The 26,859-nt window shown below is 41.0% G+C and overlaps 1 protein-coding gene across 1 annotated transcript in view; it reads right to left on the bottom strand.

The window, feature by feature from the left end:
• Positions 1–16,576: 16,576 nt before the first annotated feature.
• Positions 16,577–26,859, bottom strand: part of LOC127911381 (ankyrin repeat and fibronectin type-III domain-containing protein 1-like) — a 176,013-nt gene continuing 165,730 nt past the window's right edge. Inside the window, exons 17-21 of the mRNA XM_052477748.1 lie at positions 18,813–19,035; positions 18,046–18,238; positions 17,781–17,812; positions 16,803–17,228; positions 16,577–16,626 (exon numbers count right to left, since the gene is read on the bottom strand). Of these exons, the coding sequence (XP_052333708.1) occupies positions 16,577–16,626; positions 16,803–17,228; positions 17,781–17,812; positions 18,046–18,238; positions 18,813–19,035 (924 nt within the window). The remainder of the gene's footprint in view (positions 16,627–16,802; positions 17,229–17,780; positions 17,813–18,045; positions 18,239–18,812; positions 19,036–26,859) is intronic.

Below are 26,859 nucleotides of genomic sequence, written 5' to 3' on the forward strand. Positions count from 1 at the left end.
GGAACCTGTTGTTTTCAGTTCCTACTGCTCCCACTGGATGTCACCAGTCTTTGGAATTTGGTTGAGGTTCTTCCTTTGTGCAATGAAGAAGTAGGCCAACTAGGAACTGGGTACACTGTTGAGAGTTGTGCAAGACGTAAAAAGTATCGCTGGTTTGTTTTCATTCCTGTATTGAACACAGAAAGACCCGTCTACAATTTGATCGATTATTTACGTTTAAAAAATACCTAAAGTTCTATTACAAAAGTAGTTTAAAATATTATGGACAGAATAAATCGAACAAAAGGACCAATTGTGATGTTTATGGGACATATTGGAGTGCCAACAAAAGAAGCTCGTCAAAGGTAATGCATGTTTTATATTTTATTTCAGTGTTTTGTGTAGCGCCTGCAGGGTTGAAAAATGCCAAGACATCAGTCAGGAAGTTGAAGCTTGGTCGCAAATGGGTCTTCCAAATGGACAATAACTTCAAGCATACTTCAAAAGTTGTGGCAAAATGGGTTAAAGACAACAACGTCAAGGTATTGGAGTGGCCATCACAAAGCCCTGACCTCAATCCCATTGTGTCCACACAAATGTGTGGGCAGAACTGAAAAAACTGAAAAAGTGTGTGCAAGCAAGGAGGCCTATAAACCTGACTCAGTTATACCAGCTCTTTCAGGAGGAATGGGCCAACATTCACCCAACTTATTGTGGGAAGCTTGTGGAAGGCTACCTGAAATGTTTGACCCAAGTCAAACAATTTAAAGGCAATGCTACAAAATACTAATTGAGTGCATGTAAACTTCTGACCTACTGGGAATGTGATGAAAGAAATAAAAGCTGAAATAAATCATTCTCTCTACTATTATTCTGACATTTCAAATTCTTAAAATAAAGTGGTGATCCTAACTGACCTAAGACTAGGAATTTTTACTAGGATTAAATGTCAGGAATTGTGAAAAATAGAGTTTAAATGTATTTGGCTAAGGTGTATGTAAACTTCCGACTTCAACTGTAGATGGTAGGGGTTGAATGGAGCTGAAGGTTGGGACTAATAACAAATAATAACAAGATAACTAATGTAAAATATATAGTGTGCATAAAACATATATTGGTTAAAACTTCTTATGGCTGGGGGCAGTATTGAGTAGCTTGGATGAATAAGGTGCCCAGAGTAAACTGCCTGCTACTCAGACCCAGTTGCTAATATATACATATGATTAGTATATTCGGATAGAAAACACTCTGAAGTTTCTAAAACTGTTAGAATGATGTCTGTGAGTATAACAGAACTCATATGGCAGGTGGACACCTGAGAACAAAGCCAACCAGGAAGTGGGAAATCTGACGTTTGTAGTTTTTCAACTCTTTGCCTATCGGAAATACAGTTTCTATATGGTCAAATTGCTCCACTAGATGTCAACAGTCTTTAGAACCTTGTTTGATGCTTCTACTGTGAAAGAGGGTGGAATGGGAGCTGAATGAGTCAGTGGTCTGGCAGAGTGGCATGAGTCAAGGAGTCTGAATACTTTCCGAAGGCACTGTATGGATGGAGACTGTTTAGTGCCAAAAACATTAAAAAAAACAACAACAAATGTTTCCTTATATGTCTCAGATACAGGACAGACACTTCAGAACAAACTGTCTATTGATTTTCTGGGGGAACTATCTGTTGTTCCAAGTTGTGAATTTGTTATTAAATGCGTTTGTGTTGGCTAATAGCAATAAAACCAATTACAATTTTTCATCAAATATTATTTTTAATATTATATTTTTAAAACTTCAAGGGATCTTAAAATTGTAAATCAAATCGCCAAATGATCATTGGTATGACTTTCTTAAAACAATTCCATATACAGTGGCTTGAGAAAGTATTCACCCTCTTGGCATTGTTCCAATTTTGTTGCCTTACAACTTGGAATTAAAATAGATTTTTGGGGGGTTTGTATCATTTGATTTACAGAACATGCCTACCACTTTGAAGATGCAAAATATATTGTGAAACAAACAGGAAATAAGACAACAAAAACTGAAAACTTGAGCGTGCATAACTATAACTATTCATTTAAATGTTTCCCCTTAAACCACTCATGTATTGCTTTAGCAGTATACTTAGGGTTATTTTCATTGGCATGGACTGGGAAACTGGTCATAATTGAAGGAATGATGGATGGCGCTAAATACAGGGAAATTCTTGAGGTAAACCTGTCTTCCAGAGATTTGAGACTGGGACGGAGATTCACCTTACAGCAGGTCAAACATCCTGACAGCATGATGCTGCCAACACTGTGGGGATGCTGTTTCACAGTCGGGATGTGGGGATAGTGTTCTCGGGGTGATGAGAGGTGTTGGGTTTGCGCCAGACATAGCATTTTCCTTGATTACAAAAAGGCTGAATTTTAGTCTCATCTGACCAGAGTACCTTCTTCTATATGTTTGCTTTGCTGCTCCTTCAGGGTTATCTTTGGTCTCTTGTTTCCTCTCTGATTAATGCACTCCTTGCCTGGTCCGTGAGTTTTGGTGGGTGGCCCTCTCTTGGCAGGTTTGATGTGGTGCCATATTCTTTCCATTTTTTAATAATGGATTTAACGGTGCTCCGTGGGATGTTCAAAGTTTAGGATATTTTTTTATAACTGTGATCTGTACTTCTCCACAACTTCGTCCCTGACTTGTTTGGAGAGCTCCTTGGTCTTCATGGCGCTGCTTGCTTGGTGGTACCCCTTGCTTAGTGGTGTTGCAGACTCTGGGGCTTTTCAGAACAGGTGTATATACAGTGGGTCAGGATTCAGACACAGCTAGGACATTAGTGGAGTGTGCTAGGGCAGTGAATAAAACAAACTTAGGGAGGAGGCTTCTAATATTAACATGCATGAAACCAAGGCTTTTACGGTTGCAGAAGTCAACAAATGAGAGAGCCTGGGAGATGGGAGTGGAGGTAGACACTGCAGGGCCTGGATTAACCTCTACATCACCAGAGGAACAGAGGAGGAGTAGGATAATGGTACGGCTAAAGGCTAACAGAACTGGACGCCTAGTACGTTCAGAACAGAGAGTAAGAGGAGCAGGTTTCTGGGCACGGTAGAATATATTCAAGGCATAATGTACAGACAAAAGTATTGTAGGATGTGAATACAGTGGGGGTAAACCTGTGCATATAGTGATAATGAAAGAGATATTGTCTCCAGAAATAGCATTTAAACCAGGTGATGTCACTGCGTGTGTGGGGGGGTGGAACTAAATTGTTAGCCGAGGCGTGTTGAGCAGTGCTAGAGGCTCTACAGTGAAATAAAACAATAGTTACAAACCAGAACAGCAATCGACACGGCATGGTGACGTTAGGGAAAGGCATGCGTAGCCGGGTGATCATTCAAGTCCAGTGAGTGGATTCAAGCAGCTAGGATTTTAATCCATGACGGCGTAGTGTGTTACTAATGGTTTTCTTTGAGACTGTGGTCCCAGCTCTCTTCAGGTCATTGATCAGGTCCTGCAGTGTAGTTCTGGGCTGACCCCTCACCTTCCTCATGATCATTGATGCCCCACGAGGTGAGATCTTGCATGGAGCCTCAGACCGAGGGTGATTGACCGTCATCTTGAACTTGTCGCCTTCTCACCAAGCTGCTTGCCTATTGTCCTGTAGCCCATCCCAGCCTTGTGCAGGTCTAAAAATGTAACCCTGATGTCCTTCCACAGCTCTCTGGTCCTGGCCATTGTGGAGAGGTTGGAGTCTGTTTGATTGAGTATGTGGACAGGTGTCTTTCATACAGCTAACGAGTTCAAACAGGTGCAGTTAATACAGGTAATGAGTAGAGAACAGGAGAGCTTCTTAAAGAAAAACTAACAGGTCTGTGAGAGCTGGAATTCGTACTGGTTGGTAGGTGATCAAATACTTATGTCATGCAATAAAATGCTAATTAATTACTTAAAAATCACACAATGTTATTTTCTGTATTTTGGTTTTAGATTCCGTCTCTCACAGTTGAAGTGTACCTATGATAGAAATGACATATCTCTACATGCTTTGTAAGTAGGAAAACCTGCAAAATCAGCAGTGTATCAAATACTTGTTCTCCCCACTATATACTGAGATCATGTAACAGACATGTGACAAATAAATTGCACACAGGTGGACTTTATGTAACTAATTATGTGACTTCTGAAGGGAATTGGTTATTTTTCTAATTTCACCTCATCAATTTGGACTATTTTGTGTATGTCCATCACATGAAATCCAAATTGAAATACACTTAAATTAAAGGTTGTAATGCAACAAAATAGGAAAAACCCCAAGGGGGATGAAGGCTCTGTATGTGTATGTATGTATGTATGTATGTATGTATGTATGTATGTATGTATGTATGTATGTATGTATGTATGTATGTATGTATGTATGTATGTATGTATGTATGTATGTATGTATGTATGTATGTATGTATGTATGTATGTATGTATGTATGTATGTACTGTATATACACCCAAACAAGGGCACTGCGTTCATCCACCTCTGGCCTGCTCGCCTCCCTACCACTGAGGAAATACAGTTCCCGCTCAGCCCAGTCAAAACTGTTCGCTGCTCTGGCCCCCCAATGGTGGAACAAACTCCCTCACGACGCCAGGACAGCGGAGTCAATCACCACCTTCCGGAGACACCTGAAACCCCACCTCTTCAAGGAATACCTAGGATAGGGTAAGTAATCCTTCTCACCCCCCCCCCTAAAAAGATTTAGATACACTATTGTAAAGTGGCTGTTCCACTGGATGTCATAAGGTGTATGCACCAATTTGTAAGTCGCTCTGGATAAGAGCGTCTGCTAAATGACTTAAATGTAAATGTATTTGCCCAAAAATATATGGGGAATTGGAAGTGATGCAGACAATTACATTGATTGAAGCTGCAATCTGTCTACAATATTAAAGCTGGTCTACCTCGTAAATAAATACAGTATATATATATATAACATCTCTGTGCTGCTGTTTTAGTTATTCAGTCTCCTGAGGAGTAATGCCAAAATGATCTAATATTTGTAATGCTGTATGAAGTCATTTCACGCTCTTTTCATCTCCTTTCTCACTCTCTTCCTAAGCATGGCCATTGGCAGAGCAGACAATATATGTCAATAATCCATCTGCATCCATTCTTTCCCTTTTCATCTCCCCCTGTCTCTCTTTCCAAACCTGTATCCGCTCCTCTACCTCTCTCATCACAAAATATTGCAGATCAGGACTGCACACAGCGCCTTTGTGTGGTTGCCATGGATACCAGTTGCCGTGCCTTCAGACAGATGCTGATATCTGGAGGCCTTTGAGATGTTGCGTTGCATATTCTACTGTGTTCTAGTCAATGCCAGTTCGACATTGCTCGTGCTAATATTAAATATATTTTTACTCTGAGATTTGTGTGTATTGTTGTGAATTGTTAGATACTACTGCACTGTTGGAGCTAGGAACACGAGCATTTTATTACACAAACATCTGCTAAATATGTGTATGTGACCAATAAAACGTGATTTGCTCCATTGTACTCCATCGCCGTGGGCAAAGGATATTAACAGCCATTGAAAACTATCAGCTGAGGGGGAGGAAAGGAGAGGAGAGCTAGGAGAAGGTGAGAGAACTCCACTCACACACAGTACTCTGCAAATATCTCTTGAGCTGCTACTAGGAAAGGTAAAACCAGTTTTCATTCTACAGATTGAAAAAGTGCTATCACCGATTAGAATAGAGAAGAATCTTCCATTAAGGATGCACCACTGAACGGTATGTTTTGTCTCTACTTCTTGAAGTGATTTCACTAGTCATTGAACTGAGTGAAGAGTGACAGGCAGAGGCAGTTGTAGAATCAGAATCACCTTTATGTGCCAAGTGCATTAACACATAGTCAGACTGCTACTTGGTGATATGGTGTTGCTAGTATAGACAACACAGTCATAATGTTTCTCTGTGGTATGGTGCTGCTAGTGAGAGACAACATCCTCAGATTTTTACTCTGTGATATGGTGTTGCTAGTGATATACAACATTCTCAGAATGTTAATTCGTGATATGGTGCTGCTAATTAAATACAACATACTCAGAATTTTGGTGAGATGGTACTGCTAGTGATATGCAGCATACTCAGAATGTTGCTTGATGATATGGTGCTGCTAGTGATAGACAACATACTCATAATGTTACTCTGTGATATGGTGCTGCTAGTGATAGACAACATACTCATAATGTTACTCTGTGATATGGTGCTGTTAGTGTGTTACGTTCCCCAGTTTCTGTGTTGTTTTGGGTTTGTATGTGTGTATTTCAGGAAATGGCTTCCAGGATTCTAAGCAGCTGATTGGTCGACCCCATCGATGATTGGAGCTCTGAACCCTCCCTCTCGTCAGGTTAAAACACCATTATGTTACGTACGCCTCTTGAAGGAGGGTACGCAACACACTGCTACACTCAGTTCCCTGTGGAGTGGAAGAGGTATGTGATTGTAGGTGCGGGTAAGAATGACAGGGTGTTTCTTAAGCAGGTTTGCGTTCCATCCTCCAAGAGGCGTACGTGACATCATGGGGGCTCATCCAGGATTATTAAATCCGCAGGACCCCTGCTGCTCTGAGCTTTCTGTGATTGGTGATTGAGGTGTGGTGGTAGGTTGTGAGTTTGGATGACTTGTTTAGTTTGCGTGTGTTCAGTTCAGGTATGGCTTGATGTGGTGTGCAGCATAGACCGTATAGTCCTTTAGTCTCTATTGGCCAGATGGCTGGTTGGTTAGGGCCACAGCATAGTCCTTTAGTCTCTATTGGCCAGATGGCCGGTTGGTGAGGGCCACAGCATAGTCCTTTAGTCTCTATTGGCCAGATGGCCGGTTGGTGAGGGCCACAGCATAGTCCTTTAGTCTCTATTGGCCAGATGGCCGGTTGGTGAGGGCCACAGCATAGTCCTTTAGTCTCTATTGGCCAGATGGCCGGTTGGTGAGGGCCACAGCATAGTCCTTTAGTCTCTATTGGCCAGATGGCCGGTTGGTGAGGGCCACAGCATAGTCCTTTAGTCTCTATTGGCCAGATGGCCGGTTGGTGAGGGCCACAGGATAGTCCTTTAGTCTCTATTGGCCAGATGGCCGGTTGGTGAGGGCCACAGCATAGTCCTTTAGTCTCTATTGGCCAGATGGCCGGTTGGTGAGGGCCACAGCATAGTCCTTTAGTCTCTATTGGCCAGATGGCCGGTTGGTGAGGGCCACAGCATAGTCCTTTAGTCTCTATTGGCCAGATGGCCGGTTGGTGAGGGCCACAGCATAGTCCTTTAGTCTCTATTGGCCAGATGGCCGGTTGGTGAGGGCCACAGCATAGTCCTTTAGTCTCTATTGGCCAGATGGCCGGTTGGTGAGGGCCACAGCTCGGGGGAAGAAACTGTTCAGGTAGCGGGAGATTTTGTCAAGGAGTGATCTGAACCACCTGCCAGAGGTTCATTTTTGGAGGAGGAGGTGACCTGGGTGGGAAGGGTCGGTGATGATCTTTCTTGCTCGCTTCCTTGCCCTTGACTTGTGCAGGACCTTGATGGAGGGCAGGTAGTAGCCGAAAGACCCTCTCTACAATCCAGACAATATGTTTCAGTTTGCCCTTGCGGTTGGCAGACACACACCCCAACCCAAACCAGACAGTGATGGAGGAGGTGAGGATGGACTCAACGATTGATGCGAAAAACTGTATCAGGGTTGACTGGGAGATTTTATTTCAGCTGCCGCAGGTATTAAATCCGCCGGTGTGCCGCCTTGGTGACCGCTGTGCTGTTGTCTTTCCACTTGAGGTTGTGGGAGATGATGGAATTTGAATGATTCAGCTGTGCCATCAATCTCGAGGGGGAGAGATGGTTCAGGCAAACACAACTTCCACAGTTTTATTGTGTTAAGTTCCAGGTTATTGCGACAGCACCAGGCCACTAGCCGGTCGTCATCACCGAAGTTGTGAGTGAAGAGTGACGGACAGAGGCAGTGTTGTGAGTGACGGACGGAGGCAGTGTTGTGAGTGACGGACGGAGGCAGTGTCGTGAGTGACGGACGGAGGCAGTGTCGTGAGTGACGGACGGAGGCAGTGTTGTGAGTGACGGACAGAGGCAGTGTCGTGAGTGACGGACGGAGGCAGTGTCGTGAGTGACGGACGGAGGCAGTGTCGTGAGTGACGGACGGAGGCAGTGTCGTGAGTGACGGACGGAGGCAGTGTCGTGAGTGACGGACGGAGGCAGTGTCGTGAGTGACGGACGGAGGCAGTGTCGTGAGTGACGGACGGAGGCAGTGTCGTGAGTGACGGACGGAGGCAGTGTCGTGAGTGACGGACGGAGGCAGTGTCGTGAGTGACGGACGGAGGCAGTGTTGAGAGTGACGGACGGAGGCAGTGTTGAGAGTGACGGACGGAGGCAGTGTTGAGAGTGACGGACGGAGGCAGTGTCGTGAGTGATGGACGGAGGCAGTGTCGTGAGTGACGGACAGAGGCAGTGTTGAGAGTGACGGACGGAGGCAGTGTTGAGAGTGACGGACGGAGGCAGTGTTGTGAGTGACGGACGGAGGCAGTGTCGTGAGTGACGGACGGAGGCAGTGTCGTGAGTGACGGACGGAGGCAGTGTCGTGAGTGACGGACGGAGGCAGTGTCGTGAGTGACGGACGGAGGCAGTGTCGTGAGTGACGGACGGAGGCAGTGTCGTGAGTGACGGACAGAGGCAGTGTTGTGAGTGACGGACGGAGGCAGTGTTGTGAGTGACGGACAGAGGCAGTGTCGTGAGTGACGGACGGAGGCAGTGTTGAGAGTGACGGACGGAGGCAGTGTTGTGAGTGACGGACGGAGGCAGTGTCGTGAGTGACGGACGGAGGCAGTGTCGTGCACAACATCCACATGGGAAAGGTTTATTTCAACTGGTCAAACATTATAGGAACTCTGGTGATTTTAGGACTGACATCATCCCCAACAGCAAACATATTAGCTTTATTTTCATTTAGGAAATTATAACAGTTCATCTATTTATAAGGAAATGCAAAAATATACAGATATGATGATCCCTCTTGATTTTGGCCAACTATGTGCACATGGCATAAAGACATTGAGACTGATCTGATATGGCCTTTTAGCTGTTTGACCATATAATAATAATGATAATAATAATAATAACAATAATAATAATAATAATAACAATAACAATAACAATAATAATAATAATAATAATAACAATAATAATAATAATAATAATAATAATAATAATAACAATAATAATAATAATAATAATAATGATAATAATAATAATAACAATAATAATAATAATAATAACAATAACAATAACAATAATAATAATAATGAGTGATTGAAATGTGTGGAAGTGGGGCGACATAGATCACTAAATCAATAGGACAATAACATAGTTATATTCAATATTTCATATCAACAGATTATGCTTTTACTCCTGAGAAATATACATTGACTGGTGGATTTGGTAGTATACCTGTCCCCCCCCCCCCCCACTGACTGGTGGATTTGGTAGTAGACCTGTCCCCCCATCGACTGGTGGATTTGGTAGTAGACCTGTCCCCCCATCGACTGGTGGATTTGGTAGTAGACCTGCCCCCCCATCGACTGGTGGATTTGGTAGTAGACCTGCCCCCATCGACTGGTGGATTTGGTAGTAGACCTGTCCCCCATCGACTGGTGGATTTGGTAGTAGACCTGCCCCCATCGACTGGTGGATTTGGTAGTAGACCTGCCCCCATCGACTGGTGGATTTGGTAGTAGACCTGTCCCCCCCCCATCGACTGGTGGATTTGGTAGTAGGCCTGTCCCCCCTATCGACTGGTGGATGTGGTAGTAGACCTGTCCCCCCCCCCCCAATTGACTGGTGGATTTGGTAGTAGGCCTACCCCCAAACCCAAAGCCCAACACTTAAGACAATAACATAGTGATTTTAGTCATTTGGAGAAGTGGTTTAAAGACCACATGACTGTAAATAAAAGTGAGAGTATAAGCTTTCTTAAGAACTCATTTACAACAGCCTGTAAATACACAGGTAGCTTATACACTGTCGAGAGGACACAATAATTACTAGCCTAGCTCCATATTTCCCTAATGGATACAAAACATTGTTGCTAATATATACTGTATTTCTTTAAGAGACAGGTGGAAAAAAATGACCTGTTGATGCAACACCAAACTTAAACGTCAACAATTACTATTCCGTCATATTACTATTCTAATAATGCAACAGTTTGTTTTACAATCGTTACTGATAAAGCTGGCCTCGATCGGTACGTTACATTTAAATGAGGTTTTATAGTCACCTGCCATTTTAAAATAGTGAAAAGCTCCGGTTTCCCTCTTACCTGTGCAATACGGCTTTGATAAACCCGTAAAGGTGTTGTTTGGGTTTTAGCTTGATGTATCGTCATTTGAATAAAATAAAATAGACATACAAAGTTCAAAGTGCAATTTAGTCTGATATTATCCATGGTGTGGATTCACTTCATATGAGCACAATTATTAGCTGGTCCTGGAAATGTTACTCTAATAACATGAATCCAATACGCTGTATTCATCTCTACAACAGAGTATTAATACTATAGACAGTATAACACTCTGTACCAGAGAACACAGGATAAAAACATAACGCTACAGTGTTCATGATTAAACATAGTTCAAAAACAACCCTTAAAGTGTCACGGAAACGTAACGGAAACACCGCAGCCTCTGACCCCACCAGTCCATGACCCCTGATCTCTAAACCTTGACTTTCTCATGCCAAACCAAGGGGGGGGGGGGCACAAAATCAAACCAGACACAAGCTACAGTCCACACAGGTACAAAACAAAGTCCATGCCAACAAGATAATACATCTCCATTTGATTCAAGTACAAGACAAAATGGTAGACATTCAATGCAAAATAGCAAGTTATCAACGTTTTAAAATAGAGTACAAAAATACTTATAGGGATATAGGGGCTATGATATTGGAATTCATTGCAGCTCGCCATGGAATGTTTAATATTCCCGTCATCATCAGTATTCTTAACGATGGGCTTGTCAGAACATGGCCCAGGGGCAACCTACGGTCCACTTAAAGATTCATAACTGTTTACTACTGTATACTAGAAAGATCTTGACCCCTATCTACAGCGCATTCTGAAATTATTGACCCCTTCACTTTTTCCACATTTTGTTACGTTACAGCCTTATTCTAAAATGTATTAAAATAAACATTTTCCTCATAAATCTACACACAAAACCAGATAATGACTAGGCAAAAATGTATAAAGTGTTAAGAACAGAAATATCTTATTTGCATAAGTATTCAGACCATTTGTTATGAGACTTGAAATTGAGCTCAGGTGCATCCTGTTTCCATTGATCATCCTTGAGTTGTTTCTACAACTTCATTGGAGTCCACCTGTGGTAAATTCAATTGATTGGACATGATTTGGAAAGGCACACACCTGTCTATATAAAGTACCACAGTTGACAGTGCATGTCAGAGGAACTGTCCGCACAGCTTCAAGACAGATTTATATTTTATTTAACTAGGCGAGTCAGTTAAGAACAAATTCTTATTTACAGTGACGGCCTACCGGGGAACAGTGGGTTAACTGCCTTGTTCAGAGGCAGAACAAAAGATTTTTACATTGTCAGCTCAGCGATTCAATCCAGCAACCTTTTGGTTACTGGCGCAACACGCTAACCACTAGGCTACCTGCCACCCCACTAGGCTACCTGCTGCCCCACTAGGCTACCTGCCGCCCCACTAGGCAACCTGCTGCATTGTATTGAGGCACAGATCTGGGAAAGGGTACCAAAACATTTCTGACGCATGGAAGGGCCCCAAGAGCACAGTGGCCTCCATCATTCTGAAATGGAAGAAGTTTTGAACCATCAAGACTCTTCCTAGAGTTGGCCGCCCGGCCAGACCGAGCAATCAGGGGAGAAGGGCCTTGGTTAGGTAGGTGAACAAGAACCCGATGGTCATTCTGACAGAGTTCCTCTGTAGAGATGGGAGAATCTTCCAGAAGGACTACCATCTCTACAGCACTCCACCAATCAGGCCTTAATGGTATTGTCTTGGTCCTCTGTTCATTTTGATGAACAATTTACCTACTTTTACCAAAGAGCAGCTTCTGTCTACCAAAACATACTATTGTGTACCTTAGCAGCTTGTCTACCAAAACATATTATTGTGTACCTTAGCAGCTTGTCTACCAAAACATACTATTGTGTACCTTAGCAGTGCTTCTCTGCTTCTTTAACACATGACAGCCCGCTTGCAGTTTGCCCGGCACCGCCCCTACTGTGAAGCATGGTGGTGGCAGATTCATGCTGTGTTGAGGTTTTTCAGCAGCAGGGACTGGGAGGCTAGTCAGGTTCAATGACCCTAAACACACAGCCAAGACAACACAGGAGTGGCTTAGGGACAAGTCTCTGAATGTCCTTGAGGGGCCCAGCCAGAGACCGGACTTGAACCCGATCAAACATCTCTGGAGAGACCTGAAAATAGCTGGGCAGCAACACTCCCCATCCAACCTGACAGAGCTTGAAAGGATCTGCAGAGAAAAATGGGAGAAACTCCCCCAAATACAGGTGTGGCAAGCTTGTAGCGTCATACCCAAGAAGACTAGAGGCTGTAATCGCTGCCAAAGGTGCTACAACAAAGTACTGAGTAAAGGCTCTCAATACTTATGTAAAATGTGATATTTCTGTTTTTTATTTGTAATAAATTTTCAAAAATGTCTAAACCTGTTTTTACTTTGTCGTTATGAGGTATTGTGTGTAGATTGATGAGGAAATACGTATTACATCAATTTTAGAATAAGGCAGTAATTGAACAACATGTTGAAAACATAGTGTGGTCTGAAATACGTACATACTGTATCTACCCCTGCATTACGTCCTACCCCTGCATGTGGACTCGGTACTGGTACCCCATGTATATAGCCAAGTTATCATCACTACTCGGTGTGTATTTTTATATATTTTTCTCTCTGCATTGTTGTGAAGTAAGCATATCACTGTTAGTCTACACCGGTTGTTTACAAAGCATGTGACAAAATCCAATTTGATTTGATATTAAATGCTGGTGATGTTGTTAGTCTGAGAAAGATATGAAAAGTGACTGTTTTAGTGTATGAAGAATGTCACTGTTATTCTAAATGAGACTCCGGTTGACTTTTTGTTGTAACAGAACCACAAAAGAACCAGCTTAGCATGATGGTAATGACACATTAATTACCACAGAAAACCAACTTTTAAACCATGACAGTACATTCACTGCGGGTGCCTATAGTCCATGCTGAGACACCTACACAGCAAATTCTCAAGCGTACATTTCCACAATTTTCATAGTTAGATTAACGCTTTGCTTAGTGTGAAGTCTTGTTTGCATATTTCCCAGAGTGCCTTGCCTTTCGATTATATTGTAGAGTTACCACTCATGACTGTATTTGTTAGTGACAGAGACATGGTTGTTGCATTTTCAGTCCTGTGATCTTCACTAGGTGAGATCCTAAGCGAATGTTATCATATCATATTATGTAATTATATAAGACAATAAAATAAATATTTCTTAAGGCCTTACTTTGAGGGCCTAGTTTTACCCTCATACAGTGGCCTGAAACTCCATATCAGGCCTGCAAGTCACATTATGCTGGTTTGCAAAGTGATGTGTAATTCCTATTGGAATCCAGCCGCAGGAATATCCAATTTAGTTGACATTTTTTCACCCGACTTCCAGGGTTGTGAATACTAAGATATTAGACTACCTAACCCATCTAAACTGGAACGGCCATTTCAGTAAAGGGTGCATTAAGTCCAAGTAACAGATTAGATTATTTCATATTATATAAGGTCCAATGCAGCTGTTTTATCTCAACATCAAATCATTTCTGGGTAACAGTTAAGTACCTTACTGTGATTGTTTTCAATTAAAATTGTCAAAAAGAAAACAAAAATAGCTTCTTAGCAAAGAGCAATTTCTCAAGCAAGACTTTAGCCAGGACTGTCTGGGACAGGTCTGAGTGGGGGAAGGGAAAACTGAAAACTAGACATTATTGACAAGGTAGTTTGGAATTCTCTTATTGGTCTATTAACTCATTTACAGCTCCATCCCACAGGCTGAAATTGCAGGCGTCTTTTCAAACAGCTCTTACACTAAAAGGGCATTTTCATAATTTTCACAATTTCACAGTATTATTCCATCCTCATTGTGTGGAAATATATATAAAATACTGGAAAATCACATTTTGGACTGCACTGTGCCCTTTAAGTAGAATAACATCAATTAATCAATGTGCATGCAAAAAAACAGATATTTAAACAAACAATTCAAAAATTCAACCTGCAATAGAGCATGCTGGGAAATATGATAATGATGGCAGAGGTTTTGGTTCAACTCTGGTTATTTAACACCAACACTGTGGTTCTTTAAATATTTACAGTGCTATATTTAACTCCTGAATCAACACTGGAAACGCTACACTGAAAAAGCAACACTAGTTAACACTGGCCAATTTGCTGTGTAGAGAAACACAAGGCTTGTATCTAATATGTAAATCGACAAATGTACCACGAATACCCATCAATTGAAATAGCAACTCCGAGATCTTGCGGCCGTCAACACAGATTCAAGTGCAAAGGTAAAGCAGTGCTTTAGTTCATGTTGCATTGGTTATAGGTCATAACAGTTGGAGCCTTGGCTTGGTTCTGAGTTCAACAGTTCAGACAGTTGGCCAGCAACTTGAGTCTCTAGTACATTGTACAGAGAGAGCAAGGATTGTCCCGTCTGTGAGCTACACACGTCCACGAGCTCAGAGTCAGTTCAGCATGCCTGTCCACAGGGATATGAAGGACAGAGAGAAAGCGATGAAAGAAGGAACGAGGCCCACACAAACACACACAGAGGCAGAAACAGACAGGGAAAGGTGCATTGATGACATTTTGGATACACTGTGGAGGGATACGTACTGTATGCAGCGTTCCAAAATGAAAGTGCTCCATCCAAATGTCATCAATTATCCATTGTCCAATCGTTCAAAAGCTTGTTACTCAGTATCGTTCACTCCAAGAACATGTTGCTGAGCCGTCGTCCAATCCTGGAGGTCGTTACTGAACCACTGTCAAATGCTAGAGTGTGTTACTGAACATGGGCCAATGCTAGACTTTTCACCTGAGCATCGTCCAATCCTGGGGCCGGTTGCACCGGGTTGTAAGTGGATCGTTACTCTACACCCAACATAAAACGCACTGTACGCCGGCTCTAAAAATGATACCTGTTGCACCACCTGGTCGTAAGCCCTTCTATGAGCTATGACTGGGCATAGACTCTACATCTAGTAGGGAGCAGGCGTAGGGTTAAATTGGGACTCTCGTCATCATGATAGCGATCTATATTTTCAAAAGGATATGAGTCTCATATTTTACAACCTGCGCAGGCTTTTGGAGTTGCCTAAGCGTGAGTCAATAGCAAAATAATACACTTGATTTATGTTACATTATAACATGCTAAATGTGTGATATCTATTCCCACAGTGATTCTTTATGGATCCAACCTGTTCTGGTTAAGAAAACATGCATAGCGGTGGGCTTTGCGAAGTGAAGGTAAGTTTAAAACCACCACGAGGATGGGAACAGCCTATGAACGGGGGCTGCCTAGCAACCATCATTTTGAAGCATTAAATCTCATGAACGTGCATTACCTTTGTTATGCCCAACTGGTGCAACCAGGCCCTGGAGCACCATGCCAAACCATCATCCAATCCTAGAGCGTGTTACTGATTATCATCCAATCCTAGAGCGTGTTACTGATTATCATCCAATCCTAGAGCGTGTTACTGATTACCATCCAATCCTAGAGCGTGTTACTGATTATCATCCAATCCTAGAGCGTGTTACTGATTATCATCCAATCCTAGAGCGTGTTACTGATTATCATCATCCTAGAGCGTCCTGATTATCATAATCCCTAGAGCGTGTTACTGATTAGCATCCAATCCCTAGAGCGTGTTACTGATTATCATCCAATCCATAGAGCGTGTTACTGATTATCATCCCCTAATCATCCAATCCTAGAGCGTGTTACTGATTAGCATCCAATCCATAGAGCGTGTTACTGATTATCATCCAATCCTAGAGCGTGTTACTGATTATCATCCAATCAATCCATCCAATAGAGCATCCAATCCCTAGTGTTACTGATTATCATCCAATCCTAGAGCGTGTTACTGATTATCATCCAATCCTAGAGCGTGTTACTGATTATCATAATCCTAGATTACTGATTATCATCCAATCCCTAGAGCGTGTTACTGATTATCATCCAATCCTAGAGCGTGTTACTGATTATCATCCAATCCCTAGAGCGTGTTACTGATTATCATCCAATCCCTAGAGCGTGTTACTGATTATCATCCAATCCTAGAGCGTGTTACTGATTATCATCCAATCCTAGAGCGTGTTACTGATTATCATCCAATCCTAGAGCGTGTTACTGATTATCATCCAATCCTAGAGCGTGTTACTGATTATCATCCAATCCCTAGAGCGTGTTACTGATTATCATCCAATCCCTAGAGCGTGTTACTGATTATCATCCAATCCTAGAGCGTGTTACTGATTATCATCCAATCCTAGAGCGTGCTGCTGAGGATCTCTGACACCTGTGTGTTCGTTTGGTTGTCTGAGTCCACATCCTTGGCTGTTGTTCCTTCAGATGCCTCCTCTCCTGACCCCTCCTCTGTGACAACCACCATCACCCCTGCCCCTCTCTCCCCCCGTCCCTCCATCCCTCTCTCCTCCGCTCCCCAGCCCCTGTTCTCAAGCGATGTTTCCTTACACGGTTCCACAAAGATCCTCCTGACATGGGGCCTGGGCTCCCTCTGCCCCACCCCACTGCCCTCCAGGACACAGGAAGCATGACTAACGTATGTCTCCCCCTGAGGGGATAGGAGATCCAGGGGCAGGTCTGGGTCCTTCTGCCTGGTATAGACCCCCTCAGACAGGGACCCAGTGTGGCTGTCGCTGTGGCTCTTCAACCAGTGCTGGGGCCCAGAGGCTCTGTGGCTTCTGGACAGCAGCTTCCGCTTGGTTGGGGGGTTGGCTAGGGGCCACAGGGGGGTGGAGGAGTGCTGGTCCTGGGTTGTCTTGGAGAGGGAGAGACCCTCCAGGATTTTGGTGCAAGAAAGGGTGGTCTTGGGGAGAATGAGGGCAGGGGAGAAGGGTGGGGCTGAGGATAGGGGGAAGGCAGGGGAGAGGAGTGGGCCTGGGGAGAGGGGGAAGGCGGGGGAGAGAGGGAGGTCTTTGGGATGGCAGATGCTGTACCTGGAAAGGAAAAAAAAAGATCCATTAGGTTATATTCAAGGCTCTGTCAAAAAGACAACACATTAGATTATAGAGGAAAAGAGAGTGGGGGACAGGCACACATCTGAGCTTGTGTATCTGCAGTATTTCAGGGTCAGGGGTTAGAGGTCATTGTCTTCCTGAGCTTGTGTATCTGCAGTATGTCAGGGTAAGGGTTAGAGGTTGTTAGCAGCTGATGTTATTCTTGAATAACACAGACCCCAAAGCAAATCAGGGGGAGACAAATAGGTTTATTCAAAAATAACAAATCATAGATGTTACGCTGGGAAGTAGATGGTCAATGTTCCTTCTTCCAGGTCCTAAATGATTCTCCACAGAACAAAGTGACAGGATGTAATTTATAACCCCCAACCGTAGTCTGTGGTTGACCAATTAGAATTCATTGCAGTAAAATTGGGCCAATGGTCAAATAACAAGTTTCCTGTTTCAGGCTCAATGTATAGACGATTCAGACCAACGAGATCTTGCCACGTAGGACTGAAACCCCTACACAGATTTGAACCAGATGTTGAACTGAAAAACAACTATTTCCATTGATCGTTAATTCCCTATTTACCTCTAGTCCTCTGCGTTGTGTATTATCTTAAAATATTCTTACAAGGTTGTTCTCATACCTTAGTTTGTGTATCTGCAGTACGTCAGGGTTAGAGGTCGTTATTGTACCTTAGTTTGTGTATCTGCAGTACGTCAGGGTCAGAGGTTAAAAGTCGTTATTGTACCTTAGTTCGTGTATCTGCAGTACGTCGGGAGCGCTGCCTCCCAGGGCGTGCACAGCCTGCTGGGAGAGGTCCTGTTGGGAAGAGTAGAGCAGGTCCAGCTCACGGGGGGACAAGGCCTCGCTGGAGTCATAGTCGCTGTCTGTTGGCAGGAACACCTCTGAACAACCGTCCTCATCTGACCCCAGTTGGGAGTCTGAGGGAGGAAACAGACAGACAGACAGACGGGTCAGAAACAACCCATTGGGCACAGAGGTCAATTCAATGTCTATTCCACGTTAGTTCAATGTAAATTTAATTGAAATGACATGGAAACAACATTGATTCAACCAGTGTGTGCCCAGTGGACACATACAGTTCATGCACAAGACAGTGTTGCACACAGACACAGAACAAACTATGATTCTAGAGTGGGGGTATGTGTTTAGCATGAAGATAAAGGCCATCCCTGACATATTTCCAGTATGTGGAGAGTGAGGGTGATTTGTTGTTGTTGTTGTTGTTGTTGTTGTTGTTGTTGTATGCACCGTATGTAGAGATGTGAGTGTGTGTGTCTTGAAGTGCTAACACACCCCTCCCTACCCCCCATCCACAAGAGGAGCATCTTCATCATCATCATCTTCGAAGGACAGCCAAGATGGTGTGTGTGTGTGTGTGTGTGTGTGTGTGTGTGTGTGTGTGTGTGTGTGTGTGTGTGTGTGTGTGTGTGTGTGTGTGTGTGTGTGTGTGTGTGTGCGCGTGCGTGCTTGCGTGTGTGTCATTCTCCTCACCACTAGCAGCCTTCCTGGGTCGTAGCTCAGGTGAGGGTGATGGTGTGGGTAGGTAGTCCATGGTAGAGGATGCTGAGTCACTCTTCTGTGCCCCCTGGTCTGACTCAGGCTTGCTGGCATTGACCAGGCTGGTGATGGGCACACCGCCACTGGGATGCTTGTAGCGGGCATACTGCAGGGCATCAGTGATCCAACGCAGCTCCTGCCACATCTCATCCAGCTGCTGCAGAGAACAAAACATCATTATACACATAACACGGTTATAAAGCATCATCGTTATTATAGATAGTTGATTATCATCGTTATTATAGTTAGTTGATTAACATCGTTATTATAGTTAGTTATATATGATTATCATAGTTATTATAGTTAGTTATAGTTGATAATCATCGTTATTATAGTTAGTTATAGTTTATTATCATAGTTATTATAGTTAGTTATAGTTGATTATCATAGTTATTATAGTTAGTTATAGTTGATTATCATAGTTATTATAGTTAGTTATAGTTGATTATCATAGTTATTATAGTTGATTATCATAGTTATTATAGTTAGTTATAGTTGATTATCATAGTTATTATAGTTGATTATATAGTTATTATATAGATTATCATAGTTATTATAGTTGATTATCATAGTTATTATAGTTGATTATCATAGTTATTATATTTGATTATCATAGTTATCATAGTTAGTTATAGTTGATTATCATAGTTATTATAGTTGATTATCATAGTTATTATAGTTGATTATTTGTTATAGTTATTATAGTTTATTATCATAGTTATTATAGTTGATTATCTTAGTTATTATAGTTGGGGCTGCCTTATCTTAGTTATTATAGTTGGTTATGGTTGATTATCATAGTTATTATAGTTATTATATAGTTGATTATTAAAAGTCAGAGCATAGTTATTATAGTTAGTTATAGTCTATTATACCTGTCTGATTATCATAGTTATTATAGTTAGTTATAGTTGATTATCATAGTTAGTTATAGTTTATTATCATAGTTATTATAGTTAGTTATAGTAGATTATCATCAACAGTTATTATAGTTAGTTATAGTTGATTATCGTAGTTATTATAGTTAGTTATAGTTGATTATCATAGTTATTATAGTTAGTTATAGTTGATTATATAGTTAGTTATAGTTTATTATCATAGTTATTATAGTTAGTTATAGTAGATTATCATCGTTATTATAGTTAGTTACAGTTGATTATCATAGTTATTATAGTTAGTTATAGTTGATTATCATAGTTATTGTAGTTAGTTATAGTTGATTATCATAGTTATTATAGTTAGTTATAGTTGATTATTATAGTTATTATAGTTGATTATCATAGTTATTATAGTTAGTTATAGTTATATCATAGTTGATTATCATAGTTATTATAGTTATTTATAGTTGATTATCATCGTTATTATAGTTAGTTATAGTTGATTATCATAGTTATTATAGTTAGTTATAGTTGATTATCATAGCTATTATAATTAGTTATAGTTGATTATCATTGTTATTATAGTTAGTTATAGTTGATTATCATAGTTATTATAGTTAGTTATAGTTGATTATCATAGCTATTATAGTTAGTTATAGTTGATTATCATAGTTATTATAGTTAGTTATAGTTGATTATCATAGTTATTATAGTTGATTATCATAGTTATTATAGTTAGTTATAGTTGATTATCATAGCTATTATAGTTAGTTATAGTTGATTATCATAGTTATTATAGTTAGTTATAGTTGATTATCATAGTTATTATAGTTAGTTATAGTTGATTATCATAGTTATTATAGTTAGTTATAGTTGATTATCATAGTTATTATAGTTAGTTATACATGATTATCATAGTTATTATAGTTAGTTATAGTTGATTATCATAGCTATTATAGTTTATTATCATAGTTATTATAGTTGATTATCATAGTTATTATAGTTAGTTATACTCGATTATCATAGCTATTATAGTTAGTTATAGTTGATTATCAGAGTTATTATAGTTAGTTATAGTTGATTATCATAGTTAGTTATGGTTGATTATCATAGTTATTATAGTTAGTTATAGTTGATTATCATAGTTATTATAGTTAGTTATAGTTGATTATCATAGTTATTATAGTTAGTTATAGTTGATTATCATAGTTAGTTATAGTTGATTATCATAGTTATTATAGTTAGTTATAGTTGATTATCATAGTTATTATAGTTAGTTATAGTTGATTATCATAGTTATTATAGTTAGTTATAGTTGATTATCATAGTTATTATAGTTAGTTATAGTTGATTATCATAGTTATTATAGTTAGTTATAGTTGATTATCATAGTTATTATAGTTAGTTATAGTTGATTATCATAGTTATTATAGTTAGTTATAGTTGATTATCATAGTTATTATAGTTAGTTATAGTTGATTATCATAGTTATTATAGTTAGTTATAGTTGATTATCATAGTTATTATAGTTAGTTATAGTTGATTATCATAGTTATTATAGTTGATTATCATAGTTATTATAGTTAGTTATAGTTGATTATCATAGTTATTATAGTTAGTTATAGTTGATTATCATAGTTATTATAGTTAGTTATAGTTGATTATCATAGTTATTATAGTTAGTTATAGTTGATTATCATAGTTATTATAGTTAGTTATAGTTGATTATCATAGTTATTATAGTTAGTTATAGTTGATTATCATAGTTATTATAGTTAGTTATACATGATTATCATAGCTATTATAGTTAGTTATAGTTGATTATCATAGTTATTATAGTTTGTTGATTATCATAGTTATTATAGTTAGTTATAGTTGATTATCATAGTTATTATAGTTAGTTAAATATGATTATCATAGTTATTATAGTTATAGTTGATTATCATAGTTATTATAGTTAGTTATAATTGATTATCATAGTTATTATAGTTGGTTATAGTTGATTATCATAGTTATTATAGTTAGTTATGGTTGATTATCGTAGTTATTATAGTTAGTTATAGTTGATTATCATAGTTATTATAGTTGATTATCATAGTTATTATAGTTAGTTATCGTTGATTATCATAGTTATTATAGTTAGTTATGGTTGATTATCGTAGTTATTATAGTTAGTTATAGTTGATTATCATAGTTATTATAGTTGATTATCATAGTTATTATAGTTTGTTATTGTTGATTATCATAGTTATTATAGTTAGTTATGGTTGATTATCATAGTTATTATAGTTAGTTATAGTTGATTATCATAGTTATTATAGTTAGTTATAGTTGATTATCATAGTTATTATAGTTAGTTATGTTTGATTATCATAGTTATTATAGTTGGTTATAGTTGATTATCATAGTTATTATAGTTAGTTATAGTTGATTATTGTAGTTATTATAGTTAGTTATAGTTGATTATCATAGTTGTAAAGATTCTCATTCAGCTGCTGCAATAGAGAACAAAGCCCACTCATGATCAACATAATAGAGTTCTAATATAAAGATTCTCATCCAGCTGCTGGGAGGAGAGAGACACAGAGAGTCACATAGTCGTTGTGTATAACAGTTACAAAACATAGAAATGTTGTAGGAGTGTGTCTGGAGGGGGAGAAAGAGTGTCTGGAGGGGGAGAGAGAGTGTCTGGAGGGGGAGAGAGAGTGTCTGGAGGGGGAGAGAGTGTCTGGAGGGGGAGAGGGAGTGTCTCTGGAGGGGGAGAGAGAGTGTCTAGAGGGGGAGAGAGAGTGTCTGGAGGGGAGAGAGTGGAGTGGGAGAGAGAGTGTCTGTAGGGGGAGAGAGAGTGTCTGGATGGGGAGAGAGAGTGTCTGGAGGGGGAGAGATAGTGTCTGGAGGGGGAGAGAGATAGTGTCTGGAGGGGGAGAGAGAGTGTCTGGAGGGAGAGAGAGTGTCTGGAGGGGGAGAGAGAGTGTCTGGAGGGGGAGAGAGAGTGTCTGGAGGGGGAGAGAGAGTGTCTGCAGGGGGAGAGAGAGTGTCTGGAGGGGGAGACAGAGTGTCTGGAAGGGGAGAGAGAGTGTCTGGATGGGGAGAGAGAGTGTCTGGAGGGGAGAGAGAGTGTCTGGAGGGGGAGATAGAGTGTCTGGAGGGGGAGAGAGTGTCTGGAGGGGGAGAGAGTGTCTGCAGGGGGAGAGAGTGTCTGGAAGGGGAGAGAGTAGAGTGGGAGAGAGAGTGTCTGGAGGGGGAGAGAGAGTGTCTGGAGGGGGAGAGAGAGTGTCTGCAGGGGAGAGAGAGTGTCTGGAGGGGGAGAGAGAGTGTCTGGAGGGGGAGAGAGAGTGTCTGGATGGGGAGAGAGAGTGTCTGGAGGGGGAGAGAGAGTGTCTGGAGGGTGAGAGAGAGTGTCTGGATGGGGAGAGAGAGTGTCTGGAGGGGAGAGAGAGTGTCTGGAGGGGGAGAGATAGTGTCTGGAGGGAGAGAGAGTGTCTGGAGGGAGAGAGAGTGTCTGGAGGGGGAGAGAGAGTGTCTGGAGGGGGAGAGAGAGTGTCTGGATGGGGAGAGAGAGTGTCTGGAGGGAGAGAGAGTGTCTGGAGGGGGAGAGATAGTGTCTGGAGGGGGAGAGAGAGTGTCTGGAGGGAGAGAGAGTGTCTGGAGGGAGAGAGAGTGTCTGGAGGGAGAGAGAGTGTCTGGAGGGGGAGAGATAGTGTCTGGAGGGGGAGAGAGTGTGTCTGGAGGGAGAGAGAGTGTCTGGAGGGGGAGAGAGAGTGTCTGGAGGGGGAGAGAGAGTGTCTGGAGGGGGAGAGAGTGTCTGGATGGGGAGAGAGTGTCTGGAGGGAGAGAGAGTGTCTGGAGGGGGAGAGTGTCTGGAGGGGGAGAGAGAGTGTCTGGAGGGAGAGAGAGTGTCTGGAGGGAGAGAGAGTGTCTGGAGGGGGAGAGAGAGTGTCCATAGAGAATCAAAAATGACATCACATGGAAGTGTTTTGCCTTACTCAGTCCGACACAAACTGTGGCACTGGCACAGATTATTACAAAGCTTCAAGTGAATTTGAAGCATTGAATAGATGCAAAGATATTGGTAGACAACCATGAACATCATGTGACACTAGCAGCCCATTGGCTACTGATGCTGAGAGGTTGTACAGTAGCTTAAGGTTTATAGAAGGTTACTGATGCTGAGAGGTTGTACAGTAGCTTAAGGTTTATAGCAGGTTACTGATGCTGAGAGGTTGTACAGTATGGTACAGTAGCTTAAGGTTTATAGCAGGTTACTGATGCTGAGAGGTTGTACAGTAGCTTAAGGTTTATAGCAGGTTACTGATGCTGAGAGGTTGTACAGTAGCTTAAGGTTTATAGCAGGTTACTGATGCTGAGAGGTTGTACAGTAGCTTAAGGTTTATAGCAGGTTACTGATGCTGAGAGGTTGTACAGTATGGTACAGTAGCTTAAGGTTTATAGCAGGTCACTGATGCTGAGAGGTTGTACAGTATGGTACAGGAGCTTAAGGTTTATAGCAGGTTACTGATGCTGAGAGGTTGTACAGTAGCTTAAGGTTTATAGCAGGTTAATGATGCTGAGAGGTTGTACAGTATGGTACAGTAGCTTAAGGTTTATAGCAGGTTAATGATGCTGAGAGGTTGTACAGTATGGTACAGTAGCTTAAGGTTTATAGCAGGTTACTGATGCTGAGAGGTTGTACAGTAGCTTAAGGTTTATAGCAGGTTAATGATGCTGAGAGGTTGTACAGTATGGTACAGTAGCTTAAGGTTTATAGCAGGTTACTGATGCTGAGAGGTTGTACAGTAGCTTAAGGTTTATAGCAGGTTACTGATGCTGAGAGGTTGTACAGTATGGTACAGTAGCTTAAGGTTTATAGCAGGTTACTGATGCTGAGAGGTTGTACAGTATGGTACAGTAGCTTAAGGTTTATAGCAGGTTACTGATGCTGAGAGGTAGTACAGTAGCTTAAGGTTTATAGCAGGTTAATGATGCTGAGAGGTTGTACAGTATGGTACAGTAGCTTAAGGTTTATAGCAGGTTACTGATGCTGAGAGGTTGTACAGTTTAGCTTAAGAGAGAGAGAGAGAGAGAGAGAGAGAGAGAACTGGGAATAATAAGAGGATATTCCTGGATGCATCTGTCATTTGCCAATTACTTTTCATGTGAAACTGCTTTAATCATTTTCACATCACAAGGTAAATGTCATGGGGTTTAATCATTCAAATTATTTTTACTGAACTTCCATTTTCCTCCTGTCAAGGAATTTCCCTTCGTTCCACTTAATTAAATGGTTGATTGTCAATGATTTGTGCAGATTGAGGAAATTAGAGGAGATATAGTGTACCATATTGGCTATAAGGTGAGGATGAGGAAAACGTCCCAAATGACACACTATTCCCTATAAAGTGCACTAGTTTTGACCAGGGCTGATTTAGTCAGTAAAGTTGGGGGTGATGCAAATCCAGTGATTGAACAAGATGCACATCAACACAATACTAACATGTTTAGAGTTCTGACCCGGTCTTCAACACAATACTAACATGTTTAGAGACCCGGTCTTCAACACAATACTAACATGTTTAGAGTTCTGACCCAGTCTTCAACACAATACTAACATGTTTAGAGTTCTAACCCAGTCTTCAACACAATACTAACATGTTTAGAGACCCGGTCTTCAACACAATACTAACATGTTTAGAGACCCAGTCTTCAACACAATACTAACATGTTTAGAGACCCGGTCTTCAACACAATACTAACATGTTTAGAGTTCTGACCCAGTCTTCAACACAATACTAACATGTTTAGAGACCCGGTCTTCAACACAATACTAACATGTTTAGAGACCCGGTCTTCAACACAATACTAACATGTTTAGAGACCCGGTCTTCAACACAATACTAACATGTTTAGAGACCCGGTCTTCAACACAATACTAACATGTTTAGAGAACCGGTCTTCAACACAATACTAACATGTTTAGAGTTCTGACCCGGTCTTCAACACAATACTAACATGTTTAGAGTTCTGACCCGGTCTTCAACACAATACTAACATGTTTAGAGACCCGGTCTTCAACACAATACTAACATGTTTAGAGACCCGGTCTTCAACACAATACTAACATGTTTAGAGACCCGGTCTTCAACACAATACTAACATGTTTAGAGTTCTGACCCGGTCTTCAACACAATACTAACATGTTTAGAGTACTGACCCGGTCTTCAACACAATACTAACATGTTTAGAGACCCGGTCTTCAACACAATACTAACATGTTTAGAGACCCGGGCTTCAACACAATACTAACATGTTTAGAGACCCGGTCTTCAACACAATACTAACATGTTTAGAGTACTGACCCGGTCTTCAACACAACACTAACATGTTTAGAGTACTGACCCGGTCTTCAACACAATACTAACATGTTTAGAGACCCGGTCTTCAACACAATACTAACATGTTTAGAGACCCGGTCTTCAACACAATACTAACATGTTTAGAGACCCAGTCTTCAACACAATACTAACATGTTTAGAGACCCGGTCTTCAACACAATACTAACATGTTTAGAGACCCGGTCTTCAACACAATACTAACATGTTTAGAGACCCGGTCTTCAACACAATACTAACATGTTTAGAGTTCTGATCCAGTCTTCAACACAATACTAACATGTTTAGAGTACTGACCCGGTCTTCAACACAATACTAACATGTTTAGAGTTCTGATCCAGTCTTCAACACAATACTAACATGTTTAGAGTACTGACCCAGTCTTCAACACAATACTAACATGTTTAGAGTTCTGACCCGGTCTTCAACACAATACTAACATGTTTAGAGACCCAGTCTTCAACACAATACTAACATGTTTGGAGTTCTGACCCGGTCTTCAACACAATACTAACATGTTTAGAGACCCGGTCTTCAACACAATACTAACATGTTTAGAGACGCGGTCTTCAACACAATACTAACATGTTTAGAGTTCTGATCCAGTCTTCAACACAATACTAACATGTTTAGAGACCCAGTCTTCAACACAATACTAACATGTTTAGAGACCCGGTCTTCAACACAATACTAACATGTTTAGAGACCCAGTCT

Source organism: Oncorhynchus keta, chromosome 24, assembly GCF_023373465.1.
Source record: "Oncorhynchus keta strain PuntledgeMale-10-30-2019 chromosome 24, Oket_V2, whole genome shotgun sequence".
NCBI classification, from domain to species: domain Eukaryota; kingdom Metazoa; phylum Chordata; class Actinopteri; order Salmoniformes; family Salmonidae; genus Oncorhynchus; species Oncorhynchus keta.